General features: G+C 46.6%; 1 protein-coding gene across 3 annotated transcripts in view; it reads left to right on the plus strand.

Annotated features, from left to right (window-relative positions):
• PLPP3 (phospholipid phosphatase 3) overlaps nt 1–26825 on the plus strand; it is an 86210-nt gene that overhangs the window by 24523 nt on the left and 34862 nt on the right. For all 3 annotated transcript variants that reach the window (XM_060622083.3, XM_060622081.3, XM_060622082.3), the window contains exon 2: nt 19740–19897. In XM_060622083.3, coding sequence (XP_060478066.1) covers nt 19740–19897 — 158 coding nt within the window. The remainder of the gene's footprint in view (nt 1–19739; nt 19898–26825) is intronic.

Raw genomic sequence — 26825 nt, forward strand, 5'->3', positions numbered from 1 at the left:
GATTAGTGATCTTAACTACTTGTGCTCTGTGCCCCAGATGGGTGGTGTCAGTAATGTAGTCCATGCTAAGAGGCTCCTGAGAGTCAAGATCTAAGCCTCTGCCTTGTAGCATTATTTGTGGTGGCAGTTAACGAGTATTGTTCCTCCCCTAGTAGTTTCACGGACGCGCTTGACCAACAAAGTCCAGCACACTTGAATTCAGAGGTGCCAGGGCTTTGAACCTGCATCCAGGCTAGGTTATTCTCACCCTAGTTAGGTGTTGTCATGAGATGTAGGGACAGCATGTCTCTCTCTTTTGATTCAGATGGACTTAATTCGCTTTGACAACTGGACTCAATCAGAGACATTATAACAGCTGATTGGTTTATTGAACAATGACATTTAGAAGAAAAGTGTCCCATGTGTTTGTAGATATCTGGACCACGCACACAACTTTTCTTTCCCTCTTTGAATGAGAGCATTTTGTATGGTGGATTAAGATTTGGAGAAAATACCATATTCCTATATATATTGGGAGAGAAACAGAATAGCTATAGGTCTATGTAGAACCCTGAGAGTGAAATCTGAGGCAGGGACTTTCTCTTTTTACTTCTGTATTCCTGTTGCCTAACTCAGGGCCTGGTATACATAAATTGTTCAGTAAAAATTGAAAAAAAAACAAACAGATAAACTGAAGTGATTTTTACACTAGCATAAATGTTATAGCCTTTCTTTTTTTTAAATAATGTCTTTTTTTTAAGGTTTTTTTTTTAAAAAATTTTTTTATGTTTTATTTATTTTTGAGAGAGAGAGACAGCATGAGCAGGGGAGGGACAGAGAGAGAGGGAGACACAGAATCTGAAGACAGGCTCCAGGCTCTGAGCTAGCTCTGAGCACAGAGCCTGCTGCGGGGCTCGAACTCACGAACCGCGAGATAATGTCCTGAGCCGAAGGCGGACGCTTAACTGACTGAGCCACCCAGGTGCCCCTGTAGCCTTTCTTTCTAAACCTATCAGTTTCTTTTTCATCACTGATGTTTTAAACTCGACCAAATTTGGGAAAAAGGGAGAAAATCACTCATATCCACCACCTGACAACAAATTCTACCACCATTTGGGCATATATCCCATTAGCCATTTTTATTTGAGTTTCTTTTAATTTTTTAGGTATATATATGTACATATATATGTATGATTTTCTGTGTTGCAAAGAATTGCCATAATCAAAATTATTCATCTTTACCCTTATTCAGAATTAAGGATTACCCTGTAACCCTGTACCTTTCCTCCCCGCTTCTCCCCCAGATTGATTCTCTCTCTGGGGTAGTACTGTTGGCCCTGTTGGCTAGGGCTTCTATTAACAAAGTACCACACACTGAGTGGCTTAAACAGCAGAAATCTATTGTCTTACAACTCTGGCGGCTAGAAGTCCAAGATCAAAGTGATGCACAGTGGTTCCTTCTGAGGGCTGTGAGGGAAGAGGTGTTCCATGTCTCCTTGGCCGAAGATGGTGATCTTCCTGGGCCCTTGGCGTTCTCTCTCCATGCGCCTCTCTACGTCCAGATATCCCATTTTATTAGGTCACTTGTCATGTTGGATTGGGATCCACCCTAATGACCTCACTGTGAATTACCTCTGTAAAGACCCCATCTCCAAATAAGGTCTCACACTCTGAGGTCCACACATGTTGGGGATGGGAGGAGGAGACACCTCAAGCCATAACACTCTTCCATTTATATGCGAGGAAAACGAGTCCCAAGTTAAGTAACTTGAGCTTTGAACCTAGGCTTCTGTGACTCTGAAATGTGCATTATCCTCACATCCTGTTTTCTACTCATGAATTGAGAATGCCATGAACGGTGGGAAAAAAAAATGTCTTCCTTGATGTGATTTTGATTAGTGTGAGACAATGTTTGATGATGGTTAATAACTGCTAAATTTAACTGCTTGACCCTTGGAACCTGGGTAATCATGTTATCTAAAAATGAAGAGAAGTACAATACACTATGCTTTGTGAAACCTTTCTATTGTTCTGCGGTGTTTGCTAAACCTGTTGCACAGATTGTTCCATTCCTCTTGGCTCCGTGGCATCCCAATGATTCCCTGGCAGTCGGATCACATTTCAGAGTGAAAAACCTATCAATATTACATAGTGGTCATCCGTTTTTATCTTGTTTCTCTTTTTCGTAGATCCCTTTTAGTTTTTCGTTCTTCGGCGTGACTATGGCCAACTAGGAGTACACACGTGCGTACGTGCTACACCCCCACATACATACTATTGGTAAGGAAAGTAACATTTATTCAGTAATGTCTAATACGTGGGCCATCCTCAAAATGGCAGAATGGGCCCAGTATGTCTTTTATAGGTGTTTTGGATCCATGATCTAATCAAATTTCACTCAGCATATTTGATGACTGCCTCTTCAGTCTCAAAGGAGACCAACGATCTGCAGCAGATTCTTTTCTTTCTTTTTTTATAACATTGAATTTATTGAGGGGTTCTGGCGAGTTGTGCGAAAGACTGCCCCACACTTTGGGTTTTTCTGTTTCCTTATGACTCGATTCATCCAAGTTTGGCGTGAACATCACATACACCCCAATAGGCCCCAGGGAAGGCCAGACCCAGCGTAACAGTGCCCAGCTGATGTCATCAGCCAGGCCATGGTCCTGAGGATGCCATGCTCACAAGAAATCCAAGGCCCCTGTTGAAGCTATCGAGTAGAGGAGGTTGCACGGGGCCTGCTCAGCCTTCTCCATGAGGCAGGAGTGGAAATGGCCCTTAGATTCAGGCCTGGCTGACCCTGAAGCCTGTAAGTAGTGACCTTTGGGGTCGTGCTGTACATAAATACCTGAGTCCCTTTTTCCCTGGGTGCGCTCGGGCAGATCACTCTTCTTTTTCTTAACTTCCTCACATGAGTTTTAAAAAAGGGTTTGACCCGGGATTACCCCCAGCTGCCCTCACATCTGTACTTTGTTCATTGTGGGTGCATAATAATATTGATTGGAAAAAAGTGAATGAAGAGAAGGTGAACCAGTAGTTTCTGTCTGTATGGAGACTATCAATATGAAGTGAAGGCCCCAGGCAGTCCCAAGGGACATTCCATTCAAACCAGCCTGCCGTGCTGAGAAAATCCCCAGTTATTTTCCGTTAGCGGGAAATAATCCAACATCCAAAAGGCAACTGGTGTTTTCGAAAACTCTGCATATGTTGTTGCCCTTGACTGCTTGAAAGGAAATGAAGAGCTCCCACTCGGGGACAAAGGACTCCCCTAATCCTCTTTCTTGGTTCTGATGGGTTTTGTAGGAAAGACCGTCAGCGATCACGATCACCTCTATGAACGGAGTGCACTGTATATATCATGCTGTATGTTTCAACCCCACACTCACCCCTCAGGAGTGGCTCAGCTAGCCCCACCTAACAGATGGCCTTACAGACTTCAGCAGCTTGCCCAACGTCACAGGACTAAGAAGAAACCGATCCAAGCTTCAAATGCAAATTGAATCGACCCCAAACCCTGTGTGCTTTTTCTGATCATCTATATTGTCACTCACTCACTCACTTACTCACTCACTCACTCACTCACTCACGTCTCCTCAAAAAGCCAAAGGCTTGGTGACCATCGTGGTAACATATTCGGCAACTGTACGTAAAGTAAACCGTGGCCCTCTTCGTGGGCCAGGATAACACCTGTCTCTCTCCTTGTTACAGAAGGTTCGCCATCCCATAGTCCCGATAGCAACGGTTATCGGGCGTTTCTGTGTGCCAGGCATTGAATTAAGCATCTTTGCACCCAGTGTCTTATTCCTCTCACGTCACTGTGAGGTGTGCTGACTTGGTTAAGGTGGAGATGAGCCCCAGGTGCGTCTGACTCCCCAAATCCACCTGCTTAGAGCACCACCGAAGCCATGGTAGTTCAGTTGCCCATAGATGGATTGCCCCTTCGGCAGTCTACACCTAGGCGTGCTCCTGAATAGTGCTCTGTGTTAAGATAACCCGAGAGTCTGAACAGAGAGGCCGCAGCAGTCCGTTTCAGAGAGGTGTTTAAAAGCAAAGAGGGAAAGAGCCCCAGACTCTCCCGGAGAGCAGGCAGTGTTTATTTGAGTTGTGCTGGCCAGGACCTAGCATGGCGTCAGGGCTGTGGGAGGCCTTAATACATCTTATTCAGAATTGATGGGGATGTGTCTAAAAAATGCAGAAGGCTTTTCCTCGGGAAGGTGGTTGGTCACACCTCAGTTAGCAGGGAGCATTAGTTCTAAGGGCCCTGTGCTCCAGTCTGTCCTCCACGTGGCTGCCAGAGTCATCTTTGTAAAGCAGCCTGGCCATGCCACTGCCTAGCCTAGACCTCTTCCTTCATTTTGAGTCTCTGCTGTGTACCCAGCACTGCAGAGAATAAAGAAAAAGCCCTGTCTCTGCCGGCTAAGAAACGAGTCTTGTTTGAAAGCCGGGTACATGAAACCTAATTTTAGAGCCGGTCAGAGATCATTTAGTCGAGCTTTTCTTAGAGAGCGTTCTGGAGAGCTACAATTCTTCCAGTCTTGAAGACTCAGCAGAGAACTTTGATGAAGGCTCCAGGGAAAGGGTTTATGCTACATATGCTCTCGGGTGTGACCACAAGGTCCAGTCTCCCCTCTTTAACAGATAAGGAGGCACAATGAGGAACGGAGGCTGTAAATTGAGAAACACTCCGACCTTGGGCTCTTTCAAAACCCAGCCCAGGGCTCTGTCTGCTGTACAGGGAACCACTCTATTTCTCTGTGTTCAGACTAGACAGGCTTAAGGCACATATTTTCTTCTGGATCTTGAAACCATATGTTTCTCAGGCTTTTCCTCCCCTTCTAAGATAGGCCTCTGATGTTTGGTGCCTGAAATCATCCTGTTGCGTTTTTGGTGCCATCTTGGCGAAGAGACTGGAAAGCAAAGTTGATCATGAGGCAAAAGAGAAAGCGAGGAAGAGCCGTGGGTTTGTAGTCTCACAGGATCCCTGGGTAAGAAAGGCTGGCTTTTCTGTTGGGATGTCACTGCATCGCTAGACAGCAAGCTCTTCTGAGGGCAGGAACCCTGTTTTTTTTCCCCTCGGTTGTCCCCTTCTCTCACACAGTAGGTGCTCAGCAAACATTTGATGTTCATTGTGGTTCAAAATTGTAATCATTTGGTGTATGCATATATAAATTGCATTTTATGTATATTATTCGTCAATTTTTTTTATTTTTTTATTTAAAAAAAATTTTTTTTAACGTTTATTTATTTTTGAGACAGAGAGAGACAGAGCATGAACAGGGGAGGGGCAGAGAGAGAGGGAGACACAGAATCCGAAACAGGCTCCAGGCTCTGAGCTGTCAGCACAGAGCCCGACGCGGGGCTCGAACTCACGGACCGTGAGTTCATGACCTGAGCCGAAGTCGGACGCTTAACAGACCAAGCCACCCAGGCGCCCCCATCAATTTTTTTTAAAGCCCTTGAGTTCGACAGTGAAATTGCTTTTACTTTTTAGAGCAGTGATTCCCAAATCACCTGGGAATAGAATCATTTCAAAGGCTCATTAAAAATGAGAATTCTCAGGCCCTTGTCTTGGGAATTCTGATTGAGTTATTAAGTAGGTCTGGGTAGGGCCTGGAATGTATTTTTTCATGAGTGCCCCTGATGATTTTGTTGATTGGCCAGATCTGAAAGTCGCTGTCCAGAGGATAACTTGGTTCAATCCCCAGCTTTACACTTAAAGACAGCCATGAAAATAAGCACTAGCCTTCAGGCCTGGAGCCTTGAAACAAAGCGTGCTGAGAAATGCAGAAAGGTTATGCGCAGAACAATTGGCCAGTATACCTGGTGTCAGACTGAGAGGGGGTGATGGAGAGAAATGATTTGGAACCCTAATTAGACCTGCTCCCTAGTTCTCAAACCTGCGGCTCTAAGCCCCCTGCTAATTGGCAGTCCCTTAATAGATTAGGACTTGGCATCAGGCTTGCATGTTATTATAAACCACACACAGAAAAACCCAGTGGCTGAGGAACTCCTGCCAAACCCAGGCCTGGGTTTTTGTGAAGCTTTTGAAGTGCACTGGTCTTTCAGTATTTTGTATAGTCAGTGTACTGAAAGGCATCAAACCGTTCCTTTGGATGGGATTTGTGAAGGGCCAGTTTGTTGAATACTTAATTCCCCGAGACCCATTCTGTCATCTTGATGGACAAGCAGGGGCCCACATACATGGTTTTGCTCCCAGCGGTACAAGGAGTGTGATAGGAGAGATGATTTCTCACGGTTCCTGTCCTGTGCTCAGCAATCTGTCCCCCTCCCTGCCGTGCTTTGGGGGGAAGGAAGAAACAGAGGGCATCTACTCTTGTGTCATGCCCAGCTGTTTAACACCCCGTCTTAGGAAATCCTTAGAGCAGCCCTTCCAGGCTGCATGACCTCTTTTGAGGATCCGGAGGTTCTGAGAATTCACTAATCTAGGGTCACAGTGCCACAACAGAGAAGGGAGGGACTCCTATCTAGGTCCGCTAATTCCAAACTGTCACCAAACTGGACCAAACCCGGAAAACCATTTTTCGTTTTGCTTGGTGGTCAGTTGATTAAGATGGCTGTGGGGGGCGTCTGGGTCGCTCCACCGTCGGACTCTTGATTTTGTCTCAGGTCACAATCTTGCGGATCGTGAGTTCAAGACCCGCATTGGGCCCCGTACTGGCAGCATGGAGCCTGGTTGGGATTCTCTCCCTCTCTCTCTGCTCCTCCCCTTCTAATGCTTGCTCTCTCTCTCTTTCTCAAAATAAATAAATAAAACAAACAAAAGATGGGGTATGAAACAGTTTTCTGTCGTTGACCTCCTGAGCCAGGGATACCTGTGAGTAATATATGCACTTACAGTGTTCCCCTTTCCCCTGAAGTTCTGTAGTAGGGTCCCTACTCTGGGGTGAGGCTGCCCCTTACAGAGAGCCACATTGTGCAGGCGGATGAGTGGCTGGAGAGGGCGGGCTCTCGAGTGTGCAGAGCCCTGTTCCAGGCTTCCGAAGGCAGTCAGGTATTCCTCAGGCCTCCGAGCAGTCCCAGGGGCCTTGCTCTCTGCTCTCGTCTGCCCAATTAGGTTCCAGTTAGAGGCCCTTCCATTTCTTTCCAAGTCCATTTCCACAAAGGGAGAGCTGTAGTGGAGGCCGAGATTTCCATGAAAACCTTCCAATTTTCAGGCACACATACCAGGCAGCTCTCATGGCAATACCATGGTGAAGGGGAATAATGTTATTTGGCATTTCGCCCTTAAAAAAAATGTATGTGTGGGGGGCGGGGGGTGGGTAGGGAGGCTGTGGGAGGATGGGCAGAGAGAACAGTGGGGGCTTTGTAATTTACTGCTACAGAGAGGTCAGGTGGGCAGGGCCATGAGGGGAGGTGGGGTGCAGAGGAGGCCTGAACGCTCCCCTCCCCACCTTGGGATTCACTACCTGCTTCTCCCCTTTTGCCTGATTCACACATTTCGAGAGGTTGTAAGGAGGAAGTTGAGTTTTTATGTTTCTATTTGGAAGAAGGACTCTAGACATTCTGTTCCTCTGAGGGAAGCTGGCTCCTTGCTGCTTTGCAAGGATTAAGGGCCTGGTTTCCAGTACCATTGAAGAAACATCCCAGGAACTACCCTTTTCTCTCAACAGCTGAAAAATGCATCACAGAGCAGTGGCTTCCTGGAGAGTTTTGGCAAAAGAGCTTCCCTCTGGAACAATAGGGTTCCTATAGCAAACCACCTAGGGTTTTGGTTTTTTTTTTTTTTTTTTTTTACTGCTGCCAGTTCTCCTGTATCTGAATGCCCACATTTTGTTATCCCCATCCTGGTGGGGCTGCCAGAGCAACTGAGGGTGGCCCCAGAGACATTTCTGGGATTTCTTACTACAGAAGGCCAGCCAGTTCACCAGAGACACCCCCTTCTCAGTCTGGGCAAAAGTACCTAAAGATAGGAAGTGCGGTGACTGCACAGGACTGTGCAAAGCCAGTCTGACCCAGTGGCATTTCTGCTTTGCTGTTCTGTGACTGTGTTTCTGATCTTCAGTTTGGGCCTTTGCAAACCCTAGGTGGTGCCGCTTACGTGGAAGGGGTTCCTAGGAGGAATAAAAGAGGCTCAGCTCTAAATCACCTAGGAGAGTATCCAGTTGACTGCAGTAGCTGATGCAAATTCCCACCTGCTTCCAACCCACACTGCATTTTTGCTGATAACCTGCTTCTTTGACAGAGCCAAGAGCTGCCAATCATTAATTCACTTTGGATGGGAAGGCCTGCAGATTTGGGGATGTTTTCTGAAGCTCGTGTTTATAAATGAGCACCTTTGAATTCTGGAGGGTTCTGCTTGGCCAGTCTCTCTTCCCCAACTGAAAGCAGCACCGCTCCTCAGTTACCCCAGGGGCATAGCGGGCAGGTGGCGAATCCGCCCTATAAGGACGCCATGGGAATGAAGCCTGCAGTTTGTTTATAGAATGCCTATAGGCTAAAGGCAAAAACTCTCCTGAATTAGAAATGTCCCTAAGCCACCTGATGAAACCACCCCTTTCATTTTGCACATGAAGAAACAGAGCCTGAGAGAGCAGAAGTGAATCTCTGTATAGTTAGCCAGCCGCGGAATGAACGCTGATGAATACGGGTCATTATTGTTGTCAATTATTGTTAGTTGGTATTAGTTTTTGAGGTCGCCTTGCCAACAGAAACTTCCCTCGTACACCCAACTCACTTGTGGTAGCAGGTGTCTCTTCACCGAGTCAGGGACTAGTGTGGAGACCATTTTCTTCTCTAGGACCCTGGCTGAGCTGACCCAGCTCCGACTGCTTGAGACTTCATTAGTCAGTAGGTGAAAGGTTGCCTAATTCACTAGGATAGTCACACAGTGTAGAATGACCCTGATCCTTCTATTTGGATTTGACTTACTTCCATTTAGAGTAATCCTGGTGATTACTATAGATCCTTTCTTAAACTAGAAACCTAGTTTAAGGGTTGGGGAAACCTTCCCCTTTTGGGGGGAAACCCCAAATAAGACATTTCTTCTGGAGTGAACAACATTTTTAACTGCCAGTTCTCCCTTTGTAGCATCTTTTCAGCATCTGTGAAATTAGATGGGCTCCCTCAGACTCCTTTTCTCATTTTTCCTCAGGGTTAAAACTTGGGTAGGAAATGAGGGTAGGTTGCAACAGCAGTATTGTTAACTGGCTCGTCGGGGTGGTGGTGGGGGGGTGGTTTCCAGTTCTGAATTTTTATTTTTTTATTTTTATTTTTTTTTATTAAAATTTTTTTTCTGTGTGGCCTTACCTACATTGTTGGCGTTCAGATGACAGCAAGGAATCTTTGAAATGTGTTTACTGGATTAGTCAATAAACTGGTACTGCGCGTCTGCTGGCTTTCGCGACACGTGCTAACACATGTCCTGGACGTTCCTGTCACGCTGCATCATGAGTACGCCTCCCCAGATGCATGTGCTGTCCCCCGAGCGTGCACTCTTAGAGGGCAGGGGCCACCTCTTATTAATTTCTTTAGCCCGTAATTCTCTCAGTAAGGACCCTCCTTCAAAAGCAGCCTTTTTCTCCTTCACTTTCTTCACCACCCAGTGCAGTTCGGAAAACTCGGGGCCTACACCAAGCCTCAGATGTCGGGGAAAGAAGTTTGCCTTGTACTTTAATCAGGTGTTTTGTAATGCCATCCACTCCCTGGATACTTCTAAAAGAAAATGTGGCCCCACAAGTACAACACATAGGGAGGAAATACACTACAAATTAAAAAGTGATTAGTGCGCATTTAGGCAGAAGGTCAAAGGGATTATTTTGGACTTCAAACTTTTCAGCTTTTAGGGGCCTTGTATTCGGTTTCAGAATTGCATCCCTGAATTATTTGTGCAGGTGGCAGCTGTCAGATTTGAAGGAGGTTTCTGGGTTTTACAAAAGGAACGTTTGACAGGCTGGGGAATGGGGAGTGTGCTCCTGGCGTGAGGCTGGTCTTATCCCTGAAGCTGGAATCGCTCCAGCTTTACTGAACTCCAGTGCCGGTCCTTGTCTTGAGCTGACACAGCCCTGACCAGGGTAGTCTGGCCACCTTCTTGAGCAAACCAGTCAAGCCGGCTGATACAGCTGGATAGTAGATTTGCAGGCTGGGAGGGCAGGGAACTCACCTCTGTTAAATACCTACCATGTGATCTGTCATCCTCCCAGCTCTTCCAAGTGGGTATTGACCTCCTCTTTTGAAAATTGGGGCTCTGAGAAATTAAGCAGCTTGCTGAAGTTTGCATAGATTTCAAGCGGCAAAACTGGTTTCCAAACCCGGATCCGAGTTGCCTTCTTGAGATTTGTGCCCTTCCTCTGATTGGGAGCTCTCTCCTGGGCAGTGGCTCCCAAGAGGATCACAGGAAGTGGGTCAGAGGTGTGCTGAAATGGATCCCTTAGCCCTCAGGGTGGCCGGGCAGGGTGGGGTGGGGCGGGGCGGCTGAATCACTGAGTGGCGGCCTCTGCGGCTTACCTGGGGCTGCCCCACAAAGTGTTTTCTGATAGTTTCACTACCTGAAAAAGATGAGGAAACTGAAAATTCGGGGTCTTAGCGGTCATCCAGCCCAACAGCCAGAGGCTTGAAGCTGGTTAGGTTCCCCGTAAATAACTCCCGATGGATTTGTCTGCTCTTCATGAGGTTGTGTGGTCGTGTGTTGTTTCGGGGGATTGTGTTAGAAAAACAGGATTGGAGATGTGAGAGAGATCAGATTAAAACTCCGAAGGGTGGGGGAAAAAGGATTTACAAGCCATACACTGTATCTGGGGCAGAGCCAGGTCATCTGGATTTTAGTTTATTTCCTTTATGCATTTCTCCAATATACGTTTGTGGAGCAATCGCTAGGCACCAGGAATTAGTCTTTTTGTGCGGGGTATGCAGAGATGAATAAAATATGAACCCTTTTCTGAAGAGACTATCAGCTGATGTAGGGGGCTTACAGAAAAAGGAATAATTAACGGTGCTAGGATATGATGGATAAATCCTTGGATTTATAGTTGAACACATAGATAGGGTTAAGATGAAAACATATACATGGGTGGGGGGGGGAGCCTGGGTGGCTCAGCTGCTTAAGTGTCTGAGTCTTGATGACTCCGGTCATCATCTCACGGTTTGTGAGTTCAAACCCCAGTCGTGCTCTGTGCTGACAGTGCAAAGCCTGCTTTGGATTCTCTCTCTCATTCTCTCTCTCTCTCCCTCTCTCTCTCTCTGCCCCTCCCCTGCTCTCTCTCTCTCTCTCTCTTAAATAAATACACATTTAAAAAAATTTAAGCAATGGGTGTCCAAACCGAGCATCTCTGCCAGCCAGATTTGGCCATGGGCTGCCAGTTTGTGACCTTTGACCTAGGTTGGACCATGCAGCTGGGCCCTGGTGGCCTTGGATTGCCTACCAGCGTGATTTTGTTCTCACAGCGTCTCCAGTAACACTCCAACTCTTCATTTTTGGCACCGCGTCTGGCTCCAGTCTTGCCTTTTGACTATCTCGAACTTTGGCCCTCCCAGGTGTCTGATGTCCTGCCAGTCCACATGTTGTTTATTTTACCGCCACGTGAACCTGGCGTTTTGTGTACACCTGGGCAGCGTGGCTGGGGTGGGAGCACGCCTGCTGACGCATGTGTGCGTAACTGTTGGGAAAATAACATTTTTTTTCACCCTCGTGGACTTCCCTCCCATTCAGCCTTGTGCGATCCTTTGATGACACGTGGCAGGGTTCCTGCCGTGATATTTCTTCTCTGCATCAGGGTGCCAGGTCCTGCTAACCACTGCTGAAGCCCCTTCTGTTTATACAATCCCAAGAAGTCCCTGGAATTGCAGGATTTTATGAGCATGCTTTTCCCATGGGATCAGGTTGCATTTGGGAAGGAGCTGGCAAACCCACAGCTGAGTGAGTGAGCTTTTGACTGAACGCTGATCACATCTTATACCTGCTTAAAAGCTTTCAGCGGCTTCCTGTCACCTACAGGAGCAGGAGCTAACACGGAGCCAGGCAATTGGATATTTTATAAACTGTGTCTTCGTGCATTGGGAACTATTGTACAGGTCCTGTTGTACGACGATGAAGCTCAGAGAGGTAGACTGACTTGCCCAAGGTCATACCATAAACATGGCAGGTGGTAGAAGTAAGACGTGAAATCCTGTCTGCCTGACTCTGGAACCTGACTTGCCCAAGGTCATACCGTAAGCGTGGCAGGTGATAGAGGTAAGAGGTGAAATCCTGTCTGCCTGACTCTGAAGTTCACAGATAAATTGAAAAAAAAGTAACTCTGCCAGAGTAGCTTACATGGCTCAGTGAATCCTTTGTAGAAGAGATATCTAAGTCTTACAGGATGAATAGGAGTTTGCCAGCGGTAGTTTAATCCACATGTTAAGACATCATTTCCTGGAGTTGTTAGGAAGATTAAATGTGGTTATTTATGTAAGAGCTAATAAAACCCCATGCACACTTGGGATTCTTGCTGTGTCCTAGCTCTGGGGAGCCATACTGGAAATAAACACATTGGGTCATAACAGAGACTGAGGCAGGAGAGTAGGTGGATCTGAGAGATCCAGAGAGATCAAGAGAGTAGGTGGTAAGTCCATCTCAACATATAAGGGAGAGCCCTGCTTTTTATCCTCGTTCAGGGTCAGCCTACACTTTTCAGAGCTTTGTAGCTTTGCTAATCTCTACATAGACATATTTCCTATGTACTTTAGCAAGAAAGGCTAACTGGCCCCATCTCTGAATGAACTCTAAGGGTCTTGGTATTCTATGATATATCCTGGTTACACTGGTTATCAGCAGTGGCAAATTATAATCTCTCTGACTCAATTCTTTGGCTGTATATTAATAATTATTTTAGAGGATTGTTTTGAGAGTTACATCCGTTGACTTATACAGAACTCCTGGCACGTAGTATGGGTACCCAATGAATGCATATTACTCTCGTCCTTATTGAAAAGAGGGGTCAAAAGAGGAAGGAGGTGACCCAGTTTGACCTGGGGAAGAGAATTATAAGTCCTTTTAACTTTGGTAGTTGTGTATTACTAGAAATATCATGTCGAGGGGTGCCTGGCTGGCTTAGTCGGTAGAGCATGTGGCTCTTGATCTCAGGGTCATGAGTTCGAACCACACATTGGGTGTGGGGCTCACTCAAAAATTAGACATATCATGTCGACAAAAGAGGGCTGGGACTCTCTTCGTGAAAGGTCTGAATCATGCTGTTGGCTAGTTTGTTTTTTAGGGGTGGATCTGACACCCCTTTCAAAATCCAAATGAAAAGGCCAAAATAGCGCTAAGAGTTTTAAGGTGGCTGATATTATTTTGGAGAATAAAGTGGGTTTTTTCCCTTTAAGCACTTCCAAATAAGAAAGGCCATCCAAAGTTCTTTTTCACATCCATGATTAGACTAAAGACAGATGTCCCTTTGTCATGGAACCGGAGACTTTCCAACGTTGAGAAACTCAGAAACAGTGTGGTTTCTCGATACGGTGTGTCCCCAGCACCTAACAGTGCCCAGTACTCAGAAACTGTCAGTACATGTTTGTGGAATTGCATTGAAGGCCTTGGATTTGGGCTCAGGAAACCCGGCACCGGGACCAGATCTGCCACTAATGTCTTTGTTTCTCCCATGGAGTTGCTTTCGGTTATGACAGTCTTCTTTTTGTAAAGAAAGGTCTGGACCTTCCAGCTTTGAAGAATGACCATTTGTCAAGGCAAACCCCTAGACCCAGAATATTGCATGTTCACACCAGCCTACAGCGAGTGTTTTTCATGGCAGCCCTTTTCAAAGGTAGGAAACGCCTTCATAGTAAACTCAGTTTTGTCTCATCTGGATTGTGTCCAGTACAAAAATCTGGACAAATAATCGTAAACCAAAGAAAGTTTGCACACTTCTAAGACCAGTAGCAATTAATTACTTTAAATAGAAACCCTGTCACTTACAAGCAACATAAATATTTGTATTTTGAACCTCTAAGTAGTAGTTGGGTTGACCATTCTGGCCTTAAGTGATTAAAAAAAAAAATCAGTTGGTCATATTTTAACAAGGAATACATTTATAAAGAAAGGGAGGGTCAGGTCATGGAGTAAGAAAACATGAACCAAAAGACAGACAGACCTGGGTTCAAATCCCAGTGACCAACTGACTCAGTGTGGGAACCTTGAACATGTTACAAAACTTCTGGCCTCAGCTTTCTGTTGGGTACAGATGAAAATGATAATGCACATTTTCACAGCTGTTGTGAAAATTCAGATACATCAATTCCTAATTGGATTCCAAGTTTGAACTCAGAAGCCTAATGTCTTCCATCTATATCTATCTTTCTCTTTCTTTCTTTCTTTCTTTTTTTCTTTTCTTTTCTTTCTGTTCTTTTTTTTTGAGAGAGAGAGAGAAGTGGGGCTCACACGGGGCTTGAGCTCACCCGATATGGAACTCGAACTCACTAACTGTGAGATCATAACCTGAGCCAAAGTCAGATGCTCCACGACTGAGCCACCCAGGCGCCCTTCCGTCACTATTTCAAACATCTGGTCCACATTGGTGCCATTTGCCGGCTTTGCATTTTAGATGAGCTGCAGTCTTCAGTCTCTGAGCTTCAGTCTTTCATTTGTAAAATGAGCACAAGAGTGAAGTCTACACTGTAGGTAAGATGTAGAAAACTCTGTTGTAGAGTTCTCCCAGCTGCCTGATTGGAGCAGTGAGCCTGCGCTTGATATCCACATACGTGGTCTGCACCCAGTATTCTTCTGTGGGTAGAAGTGTAGGCTTTCTGCAGATATTAGTTTAATTATTATTCTCACAGGTCCTGGACTTTGCTTATTCTAAAATAACCACAGATTGGATGAAATATCAAGTTGGACAACTCCGGGAAAGGCACTCGAAGGACTTGGTATATAGGAGCCACGGGCAGCCCCTTCCTGATGCTCTGAGTCAGGTCCTGCCGTGGGTCCCGCCCAAGTGCAAAGATTTCTTATTCACTCTCCCACCCCCACTCCTTCCCTTTCTAAAAAAGCACTTTGAGAGCAGGAGGCTGTGTTTAATTTTGTGCCAACGTGAAGCTGTGGCTGAAGGGAGCAGGGCTCTGGGGCTGGGTCACTTTGGTAACACTTCCCACATGACTTTATCAATGGGTGGGCCACAAAAACTTATCCTGTGTTTTTTTACACCCCACCCCCAAACCACCCAACCTGCTCAAGTGTTAGTTTTTCAAAGCCCAAGAAGTTTCAAAGGCCCGAACCCAACACAGGGGCCTTTCTTCACGCTTTGATTTTCTGCCCGTTAAGTGTTTGTCAGTGAGTTCGTATTACGCCTCCTCTGCAGCCTACATATCCCAAGAGGTCCCTGGAGGTATAGGAAGTTAATTGATCCTTGATTAAAAGAAGGAGAAGTGCTTTGAATTGGGGTCTAGAATCACCAGATGGTATGTATACACACACACACACACACACACACACACACACACACTTACTTCTTATTTCTACTTTGCAAAAAGCTTGTAATGTACCTTTCATTATAGATAAATCTAAATTCCAGGATATTGGCATCAGAGTGTTGGTTAAATTAGATACTGAGCACAGATGTGTATGTGGTGAATATTCAGTGAGTAATCGCCCATGCTGTTGCCTTGACTGTTCCATATAAAGCATCTTTTTCTTCAAAGGCCATGAAATTTGCTGAGCTTTAACTAATTTATCAATATACCTCGGGGCTTCCTTCTCTGTTTCAAGTGACTCGCTTACTTTAGAAAGCACTCGAAAGTCCGAGTGTCTCTGGTAAGTCACTTTAATCCCTTTGAACCTTCGGGTGACTGAATGTGTTCATTTTTATGACTGTTTCTCCCATTAGCCTTTGGGCCACTTGAAGGTTGGGACTTAAATTCCCTCAGCACAGTGACCCAGTCAGTGCCGAGAACAATAATGGGTATCCAGATTGTCCAGATGGCAGTCCTTCATGTGGGGTTCCTCAGCACAGTTCGGGCACAAAACAGTTATTTAGTAAATGTTAGCTGCTCTTGCTGTTGTCTGTGTTGACTCTCTCTTTCTTCCTTTCGTTGTCTACTTGTGTGTCTCTTCCAGCTCTGGAGCCAAATCTAAAATCGTGTTCTCGTAATGGCCATCGGTTGTGATGACTGCCTTGTTGAAGTCCCTAAACTACTTTGAGTTTCTTGAGCGTACTTAGTCCCTGGACCCCAGAAACCTCCTACTCACATAAGGGTTCCCTCAAGCCTCCCATCCTCTGTGGGCTATCTTTAGTGTCCCTGGTGGAGAAGTCTTATGGGCCCTCCCCGTAATCTATACATACGTCAGTCTGCCCATTTAGAAATATTTTAGTGCGCTTGTTTTTGTAACTTACCATAAGCCTCTTGAGGGCAGGTGCTGTGATGCATTCACCTCTAGGTTCCTAGTCATTAGCACTGGGAATTTTTTGGAAATGAACTGATCAAGAGCTATAGTAGCTGGGTATAAAGATGGTGCCAGTGTTGGAAATGGAGATCCTGCTTTGGAAAAGAACAGCCTCTTCTCTGGGTCCTGGAGAGGCAAGGAAGGCATGGTGCTGTGTCTCTTGAGGACCAGCTACCCCGTTGGAGAAAATGCCTATGCTTTTCCCATCAACTGAAGGGAATCCGAGGTTACTCTCTCCTGGAGTGAAGTCAAGACTTGACTGGCATCACCCCCGATCATACCACACATTTTTAGAGGAAACAGAAAAAGCCATTGGGTCTTCTGAATGCTCTCTCCATGCCTTTCAAGAAAATAAACAGAACACATTCAGATCCAACTTCTTGACTGTTTGTGGGCACTGTCCACATGATCAGAACCGGAAGCTCCCCGAGCTTTAGGCAAGGGAGGACAGATGAGAAAGGATTTGGATTGCTCCCAGGTTAAGAGAGGGCAAAGGAACGGAATAAACAGATTTTCTTTACTAACTTTCTCTGTGGGATTGTTCCCCCCACCCCCTCTTGGTCCTTTTAACATTTATTGAGTGTCTGTGGTGCGTGCCAGACCCCAAGCTGACATGACCCAGTGCTGTTGCCTGGTTTCCTCCAACTAAAACCCCTTCCTGCACTGATTTTATTCCATGACGTCTTGCCGTACTAGATTGCAAGCTCCCTGAGGGCAGGGCTTGTGCCGTCTTTGTACCTCGTGTACACAGTGAAGATTGAATCAATATTTGTCGACTAAATGAATGGGTTAGTGTAGTAGTAGATGGCGTCATCCCAGCAATCCCAAAGCTAGACTGCACTCTTCCCATTGCAGAGATGAGAAGAGCGTTTTGGAGATGTGAAATAACTTGCTCAAGTAGCTGGGAGCAGAGTTGAGGTCATTAACCCAGTTCTGTCTAACTCCACAGCTCTTTTATATGTGTTTTATTGTCCTTAGAAACATATGTTTTACAGGCCTATCATGTGAACACCATTAAAAATAGAAGCTGGGGCCTAAGAGCCCAGCCTGAATGTAAGGCACTCGAAGTCTGTTCCCTTCCTGAGTTTATTAGCAACGCTTTGGCTCCCAGGCACCACAGAGGCTGCGGCCGGGCTCAGACGTGGAGCTCAAGGTTTTTATCACGATGTGTGGAGCTTTAAAAGCGGACTATTAATATCATAGTGCTGGCTTCTTGGCTACTTTTCGTAGCCAACTTGGCCACATTTCAAAATGTTTAGGCAGTGGAATGAAGATGGTTTGGGCCCGTAGGATATTTTTTTCTCTCCCAGCGCCCCACCCCCCAAAGATCAGCTGACTGTTCTTGCCCCTTCCTCGCCACAGCATTCCCTCCCTGCCTCACCTCTCCCGCTTCACTCTTTTGCAGAGACACGGTCTCAAGAGCTAATGGTTATTGCCTTCCAGGGTCCCTCTGTGTTTACTTTGAGAAGGTCAGGCACAATGCTGTGGTATGTTGCTGTTTCTTTCTTTTCAAAGCACTAGTATGAATTTGATAAAGTAAATTGTTGTTCTAGCAGGAAGCAGTTAGGGGTCACAAAATAAATAGCCGTAGAATTCAAATAAATCCAAAGAATAAAACCAAATAAATCCATGTGTGTATGCACAGTGATACATAAATACACTTTTTAGAAAGTGAGCATTTTTATCGCTGCTGGTCTGGACCAAAGTAATTGAAAAATTGTGGAGTTCGTGGTACATTTTTTTTTAAGAGGCAGTCTGGGGCTTCGAGCAACGTGACGTGAATTCAATTCTTTTTGAAAAACACGAAAGTGGAATTTTATCTTTTCAACCACCGCTTATCTTGGGATTTTTCGGCTAATGAAATTCACAGTCGGACGAAACCAATTTGCAAAGTTAAATCAGGGATTCAGGCATTTGGGGGTAGACTAAGAGACCCTGAAGGAGCTAAATATTCTCTCGTAGTCACTGTTCTCTTCACTTGAAGATGAACGGCACATGCTTAACCGATGGTGTAAAATGACCTCTTCAGGTTGTTGGGAGATCCAATACAGAAATGAATGAATGCCTTACACATTGTGGATGGCTCTTACATCGGTGGTGGCTGTTAACAGGATGTTTTTCTTGGTCTTCCCTAGTCCTAACATTTACTGGCTCACCTTTTACTTAGGGGAGTGGTATTGCAGCTTGGCATTGAACTTGGGTGGTAGGGGAAGAGGTCTTCCAGTCTGAGAGAAGAGTAGGAACTGAGGCAAGAGTCGCCGTGTCCTGTTTTCTTGGAGGCTGTGTCACGGGGGCCACAGACCATGAGTCAGGAGAAGGGAGGTCCAGGTCGCGGGGCACTCCAGAGGTCACACTTTATCTCGTGCGGTGCAACGGCGAGCCGCGGAAGAAACTTAAGCAAGGCAGTGACGTGCTCGTGGTCAGGAAGTGAACCGGTAGATGTGTGTGAGAGGCGGTGAAGGTCAGGAGACCGATGCGGAGGCTGCTGCAGTGACCAGGCCAGAGATCTTGTAGGCCTTCGCTTTTTGCTTCAGGGTTGTGAGGAACTTTTCCTGGCAGGTGATAGAATCCATTCGCCATGACCTTTAAGAGAATGGCATCTGAGCCGAGCCACTGATAAACCAGCAGCAGCTGCGGGAGCAGCTTGGTGCTCCCAGATGCCCTTGGGCTCCGCTCCAGAGCTCCAGGCCTCAGGGCCCTCTGCTCAGCTCTACTTCGTCTTGGAAGGGACTCTTTAGTGGGAGAAAATGGTTGAAAAGGGCACCACTGAGCAGCTACTGTGTGCCAGGCGCTACGCTGGAAGTCGTGTGTGGCTGGTTCTCCTTTTGTCGTCCCTGCAACTCATGTGTGGGGAGACTGAGGCTCAGAAAGATGGAATGACAACCAGGGGTCACATTGGACCTGAGATCCAAATTCAGCTTATCTGACCCCGAGGCCTTCACGGCTCCAAGCAGCAGAGCCTTACGATGAGCCTCTCGAAGGGGGAATGGTGACGTCCGATGCACTTGGCGAACGACACATCATTAGACTCGGGGCCCTGTTGGCGATTGTCACTCGTTGGGCTTTAATGTCCGCAGGGTGTGGTCGCGCGGTGGGAAAGCTCCTCCCCGGCTCTTCCACTGCCTCCCACTGTGCCCTTGGACGAGACCAGAGAATAATGCGTTGCTCCTCCTGGGGGTGACCAGGAAGGAGAGGGCCTGCAGGTGCTGAACACTCTCTGTGGGCTGTACATAGCTGCAAATGCACGGAATTCCTGTCCCTGGCAATGGTGTTACCTGGGCTGGTCTTTGCTGCAAGTCATTCTCCGGCCTCCTTTTATTGATGTTTTCCCTTTCTCTCTCCTCTCCTTTTTTTAATTTTCCGGTGCCTATGATGGTTGCATCTGGACCAGCGGGCCTGCCCTTCCTCATCATTGAGACAAGCACCATCAAGCCTTACCACCGAGGGTTTTACTGCAATGACGAGAGCATCAAGTATCCTCTGAAAACCAGCGAGACCATAAATGATGCTGTGCTCTGCGCCGTGGGGATTGTCATCGCCATCCTCGCGGTAAGCGCCCGGGCTGCCATGCCCCACCTGTCCGACTTCCCCTGTGTCGAGTTTCAGGATATCTGAGCCAACGGAGGTTGGCCGCGCAAGCAGAATTTCATTCGGTTGATAATAGTGTGTATTTCATGCGGTTAATGCTGTTACCAAAAGCATATACTAAAAGTATCATCTGTATACACACATATATACTGAACGTCTTCTAAAAGTACGCTAAGCACCCCTCTACTCTACTTTGCGTGCGTTATCCTCACAGCCATCCAGTGAAGTCCAGATACCGTCCTTGTCTTTCTTCTACAAGGTAGGAGACTGAGGTCTGCAGAGTGAAAATAATTTGCCCACGCTCACTTGGAGCGGTAGAGTTGGAATTTGAACCCATCTGTCCCTTACCCCAGAGTCTGACCTCTGAGCCATGAAGGTGAGCCCCCGAGGAGGGGTATCACAGGCATGTTCTGCTGTCTTCACACTACGGCTGTGCCTTTGTAACAGTCATGCCACTGGTGTTCTCTGACATATTGTTTACTTCTCTCATCCAGGGGCTGGGGTGGCAAAGCGAAAATAAAATTGGGACTTGGCATCAAGAGACCGAAGTTCTAGACCTGGCACCCCGCTGACAAGCTGTACGTGCTTAAAACCAGGGATGACCCCCTTGCTGCATAGTGTTGTATTGAGGAGGAAAAGAGAGCATGAGCATTGAAATAACTTGGCAAACTCCTGAATTGCTGAGCGGGTTACTCAGGTGCAAGTGTAAAGTCTCGACTTACATACAGCTCATCCCTTAAAGGATGAAGGCCTCGTTGGGAATGCACACATGTGCCACGGTCTTTGACAGAGTCCGGAATTACTTTGGAGCAATGTTAGCCTCGTGGAAATTGGGGCATGGCCTACTTGGGCTTTACTTGGGAGGTCACCACCTTTTGTTTTTAGATGTGTCCATTTGGGGTGTTTGGGAGAGTAATTGATGATAATCCACTCTCCTAATTTGTGAGTCATACATTTTCACAGATGTCCGTTCCACACCTCCAGTATTTTCTGTTCTTTGCCCTTGAACCCCAGCCATGTAGGCATAAGGGATAGGCATCATGTCCACCAAGATCATAAATTCTCCCTCTCAGATCCTTGAGTCATGTTTATATTAGCCAGAGCCTGGAAGCTTATCTTTGGCCTATATGAGAAGCTGAGAAGGAAGGAAGCTAGAGTTAAACACACTACACGTGAATTGAGTGCTAGTATTCCCATTATACGAATGGAAAGTCAGAAGCTCAAAGGGGTTAAATGATACGTTCAAAGTCTACAGCAAGTAAAAATTGGGGCTCAAGCCTATCCCTGGCTTATTTCAAAGCCCTGCTTCCATTTTGCAGGCGTGATTTCAAATGCAGAGTGGCTGTTCTGTCCAAATTAATTGCTTAAGGGATCGGCATTTGTCTACTCATGCCTACTCTGGATCCGATGGAAGCTGCTGATGGTCCTGAGCCGCCATTTCATGAAGTTTTTCTTTTGACTTCCCCACTCTGGGGGTTGGTTGTAAACTTTGAGACCCCTCTTTGTTTTTTAATAACATCGTAAACCAGGCACACAATCAACAGTTTGAAATTGGGGAGGGGGGGGAGGGGGGCTGGTAGAATTCTTTCCAACCTTTAAAATAAAAACAGTCCATCGGGCAATGCTCGTAGTTTCTTAAAGGTGCACTGAGGATCTTTGTGTTCAGAAACTGAGAGATATAAAATCTAATTTTACTGTTTGTTCCAAATGGACAGTGTGAGGTTGAGTTCTGCAGGAAGAATGGCTTTTCCTGGAAGAGAAGTTTGTCGTAGAAGGCACATAATTGTGCAGTATCGTCTACTAAGGTTTGAACAGGTGTTTTTGACACTCGGGAGGATCAGTTAATTCAATGCTTTTAGGAAGCTGACTGTAACCCAGGAGTGGTTAAGATAAGAATAGCACAGGGACAAAGTGTCACATGCCCTTTGCTCTTTCTGCATGCAATTGTTCTTGGCTTCGGCTTGCCTAGTGGGACTGCTCCCAGACCCAGCACGGGAGTGAGGCACTCTTCAGAGGCCGTGGCACCCCAGCTACGTGAATCAGGTGAATCACGACTCTGTCCAGCCCTCGTTTTCCTTACCTGTGTTCAGATTCACTCATGGGCCTTGCTATAAGGATCAGATGCCATCATTCGTGGGAACGGACTTTGTAGCAGATGGACATGGGGTGCCAAAGTGGCTTTTCTGAGGGCTGTGCTTCTCGTCTGTTCTTCCTTCCTCAAGGAAAACTCCTGGTCAGCAGCTCTTTCCCTGCTGTCGGTCAAGACCAGCCCCTTCTTCCTCTTGAAATGCTAGCATTTCTGAAAAAAAAATCTGCTTTTAGGAGTTTAGTTTGGCTTGCTCTTCTCCTCATGTCATGTTGGTGTTTTAATTAAAAGCTGCCCTGACCTCCCAGGTTTCCTTGAAACGGTCAGTCGTGCGCTGTGACCTTGGTTATAGGATGAGCAACAGCATTGCTTCCACATCCCATACAGTGTCAGCAAAATAGGTTTGGATAGTGCTTTCCTCTAGTTCTCTGTGCTCCTCCCAACCCCCCTCCGAAGCCCAAAACAAAACAGGCAAAACAGATAATAATTAGTGTCCTTCGTTAGGTGCCACTGTGTGCCACAGAAACCTACAAACTGTGTTCAAGCATTTCACCCGTGCGGAAACCCTGACAGCTAGATAACCTGCCTCCATTTAGTCTGAAGTTAAAGGCATGTGCTCCGGTGCCTCTCTGAACTCCCGCTGTGCAGTGTGTATGTAGCCAGTGAATTAACCCCGCTGAGCCTCAGTAGGCCCATCTGTTGAATGGAGATAATACATCTCCTTATTAAGGTTTTCAGAATTAAGTGAGATGATGCATGTAAGGTAACTCAGTGCTTGGCGCCTGGGGCATCCTCGATAAATGTTAACTGTTTTCATTATAAATGACTAAACAGTCAAAAAGTGGTGGAGTGACTTTGCAAAGACCTCATGTCTAATAAAAATAGAATCAGGAAAGGAACGCCAGCCTTGGGACCCATCCTGCCGCTCCCGCTCTTTCCTTGTAGTTAATTCACTAAAACCCAGATCTCTTGACTCTTCTTCCCGTGCTCTTTGCAAAAGGACCTTTACCTCTGGATCCAGCTGGGGGCATGTGTGAGATGTGGGCTCATAACGAGGTCTGCTTACCCACTTCCCTGCCATTAAGTACTAGAGTACTCATGGAAATAAGCAGAGGCAGGACCTCAGAGGAAAAATGAGTAATTCACTTTAGTGCACCCGATTCTGGAAAAGCTATATACAGCTTAAATTAAACAACAACAACACGTTTCCCACTTTCCCATCATGACTGGTCACAGAGCCTGGCTGCCTCCATCCAGGATCTGCTTCTGATCAGAGGGCGTGAGTGACAGGGAGGGTGGGGGTGGGGAACCTGGTCTGGAAATCTAATCATCTTGATATTTGCTGCCCGGGCCTTCTCCTGCCGACCTCAGGTTTGTTTAAAACAACAAGAGAATCCTTGGCTGACTTGCATGCCCCTGCTCCAGTCTGAGTGTCCCCACAGCAAAGGAGAGGGGTGGCGGTGCCGTTTCAAATGTGACCGGGAGGTGCAAATCATCAGAAGTTATAGAGAAAGCAGACACCTTTCGATGGCAGGAGATGTGGAAAAATCTAGTCGCTTTGACTTCTTTTTCAGATGTATCTCAGATTCTGGAATTATAGCATAATAGGAATTCCTTCCAAATCCACAAAGCAGCGGTTCCTATCTCTGCCTTGTAAAGGTTTAATGACTCTAGCAGCAGAGAGATTAGGAGCAAAAACAGTGAAGTATCACCCCCTACCTAGCCTCCTCTCAATTTGCCTTGTACTGCACTATGAAGAGTATCAGGGCGAAGATTTTAATATGGAAAAATGCTCAGTATTCTTTTTAAATCAGCGTGGGCTCAGGGCTTGCTTTGGTCAGGCCCTGAAAGTGGTTTATATAGATTCTTAGCATCTAGGACTTGATGTGTGAATGAGTCACGGGTGAATCCCCTTCTCCCTCTGGCCATATAAATTTGACTTTTCCTCTCAGATCCCATTGAATGGAACTTCTGTAATAATACTCCTAACTAGAGAAAGAGCTCAGACTTTGGCATCATCTGGTTTAGGTTTATGTCCTAACTTTTGTGCTGGTTATTGATTGTCAGATCCCTTTGGAAAAGAACTATACCTTCCTTTCCTGTAAGATGGTGACAGTAGCTCCCCAACCCCCTAGGCTTTTCTGGAGGTCCAATCAAGTGACATTATGTGTGTCATTGGCGAGAGTCCTCCTTGTCATTTCTGTAGTGTCATATAGTTAACAGAGTGCCCATTATGTGCACATTCCCTTATTTGCACCTGGTGGTGATTCTGGGAGGTTGACTGTTACAGTTAAGGCCACTGGGGATCAAGGATATGAGTGACTTTCCCATAACTACTTAGTGGCAGGGCCAGACCAGGGGTCCTCTGATTCACAGGTAAGGCTTTTAAAATAATAATGATAATAATAATAATAATGGCACCATTGCTGCCTTATAAAGCCTGCCTGCCTGCCTGCCTGCCTTCCACATTCACTTGTCTAGCACCCCCGAAGTAGCAGGTGCTGGGGACCCGATGGTGAACCTGTTGCATCTCAAGCAGGCAAACAGCACCTTGAGTATTTCTGCCTGGTAATGTGATTTGTGTCTGGGTATTGTCTCCCCAGCTAGATGATAGGTCCCTGGAAGGCTGAGACCAGCCTTTTCTTCTTGCCCCTGGTATGTATTAAATAAACCCCAGTCAGACATCTCCCTCTCCAGGAAACATTCCTTGGCTGCCTCCTTCCCCACCTTCCAAAGGTCCCAGAGATCCCTGGGCTGGCCTCTGTCTTTGCAGTTACTGTGTGCAACTGTCCTATCTTTTTCTCGGTGGCCCCGTTAGCTGCAGCAGAGACAGGGAGCGGCCTGATCTGATTTTAAATTGGTAGTCTCTAGGGGCGCCTGGGTGGCGCAGTCGGTTAAGCGTCCGACTTCAGCCAGGTCACGATCTCGCGGTCCGTGAGTTCGAGCCCCGCGTCAGGCTCTGGGCTGATGGCTCGGAGCCTGGAGCCTGTTTCCGATTCTGTGTCTCCCTCTCTCTCTGCCCCTCCCCCGTTCATGCTCTGTCTCTCTCTGTCCCAAAAATAAATAAAAAACGTTGAAAAAAAAAAAATAAATAAATAAATAAATTGGTAGTCTCTAGTGCAAGGCACAGACTGTGGTGCTCAATACGCGTTTGTAAAAATCACAAGCCATACGTTTTGGGCAGCAAATCAAAAGCATTAGGCCAGGAGATGTCAGAGGACCTAGGCAGCCGGGCAAAGTATTCCATTTGCTTCCCTAAAATCTTAAATACGGTCCTCAACGCACGTGGGAACGGGCTGTGTAGCACACGCAGATGTCTTGCTGCAGAGACAAGAAGAAGAGCTTAATACCTCCAAGACTTGTTTATTCAGGATCGGGCTTCAGTGTGCCCACATCTGGACTTCATTACTTCCTCCCCACCCCTCCAACCCCTTTATCTGAGAGCACACTGCCAAGAAAACAAGGTTCCCCAAGATTGCCTCATTAAGGGTTAGTCGAGTTTTCAACTCTGCAAAAAGTGAAGTCGGGCTGGCCCAGCGGTGCCCCGGTAGGAGACCCGGTCCCCCAGTTTACAATCCACTAGGCCTGTGCAATTACCAGGACCACCCACAGAGAGTGGTCGCATGAATCCTTCCACTGTGTCGGTCCCTGATCAAATGGCACAGAGTTCTTCTGAGACCTTCTTATCCCTGAGGGGATGGTGGCAGGGGGCATCTATTTGCAATTTAACAAACACGGGCATCGGGATTAGGATTTAGTTTGTTCCCTTCCACACACACACACACACACACACACACGCAGTCCATGCTTTGGCACCAGTTTTTCCTCAGGCACATGTAGCTCTGAGGGGTTAATGACCACTTGGAAAATGTCTCCAGTGTGCAAGTGGCTTTTAATTTGTCCATTTAAAAAAATTTTTTTTGATGTTTATTAATTTTTGAGAGAGACACAGAATGCGAATGGGTTGGGGCAGAGAGAGAGGGAGGCACAGAATCTGAAGCAGGCTCCAGGCTCCGAGCTCTCAGCACAGCGCCCAATGTGGGGCTCAAAGTTGGAAACCGCGAGATCATGACCTGAGTTGAAGTCGGATGCTCAACCGACTGAGCCACCCAGGCGCCCCTCATTTGTCCATTTTAAATGGATAATGCTCTGGAGGCCGAGAAGTCCATTCTGTGAATCATTGTCTGTTTGGGATTGGGGCAGAGAATCAGGTAACATTTACAAGCTATCTGATGGACGGGAAACTAATGCCTTATCTTAAATCCTCTTCTTTAGTTAGATGAGGTAGGTATTATTATTTATTCTTATTTTTATTTTTTTACGTTTATTTATTTTTGAGAGAGAGAGCATGCCCGGGGTAGGAGCAGAGAGAGGTGGGGACAGAGGATCTAAAGTGGGCTCTGCGCTGACAGGAGAGAGCCCTACACGGGGCTCGAACTCGCAAACTGTGAGACCGTCATCTGAGCCAAAGTCGGACGCTTAATCGGTTGAGCCACCTAGGTGCCCAGAGGTAGGTGTTATTTACCCTGTTTTACAAATGAAGGAGGGCACGGAGGCTCCCAAGGGAGAAGTGGCTAGTTTAAGGTTACTCTGTTCAGTGAATGAGGGAGCAGAAATGAGAACCCAGGTCTCTGTGGCTTCAGAGCCCAGTGCCTGAACTGACATTTATTCAAGGCCTGCTCTGCCAGGAGCTATGCCGAGTGCTCTTTATTTCAGTGAGCTGTAAAACCTTTTCGTGTCTGCGCTTGGGGAGCTCAGCGTATGGCGGAAGGCAAAACGTTGAGACCGCTAGGCAGACGGCCG

The sequence above is a fragment of the Panthera onca genome, chromosome C1, assembly GCF_046562875.1.
Source record: "Panthera onca isolate mPanOnc1 chromosome C1, mPanOnc1 haplotype 2, whole genome shotgun sequence".
Taxonomy (NCBI): Eukaryota; Metazoa; Chordata; class Mammalia; order Carnivora; family Felidae; genus Panthera; species Panthera onca.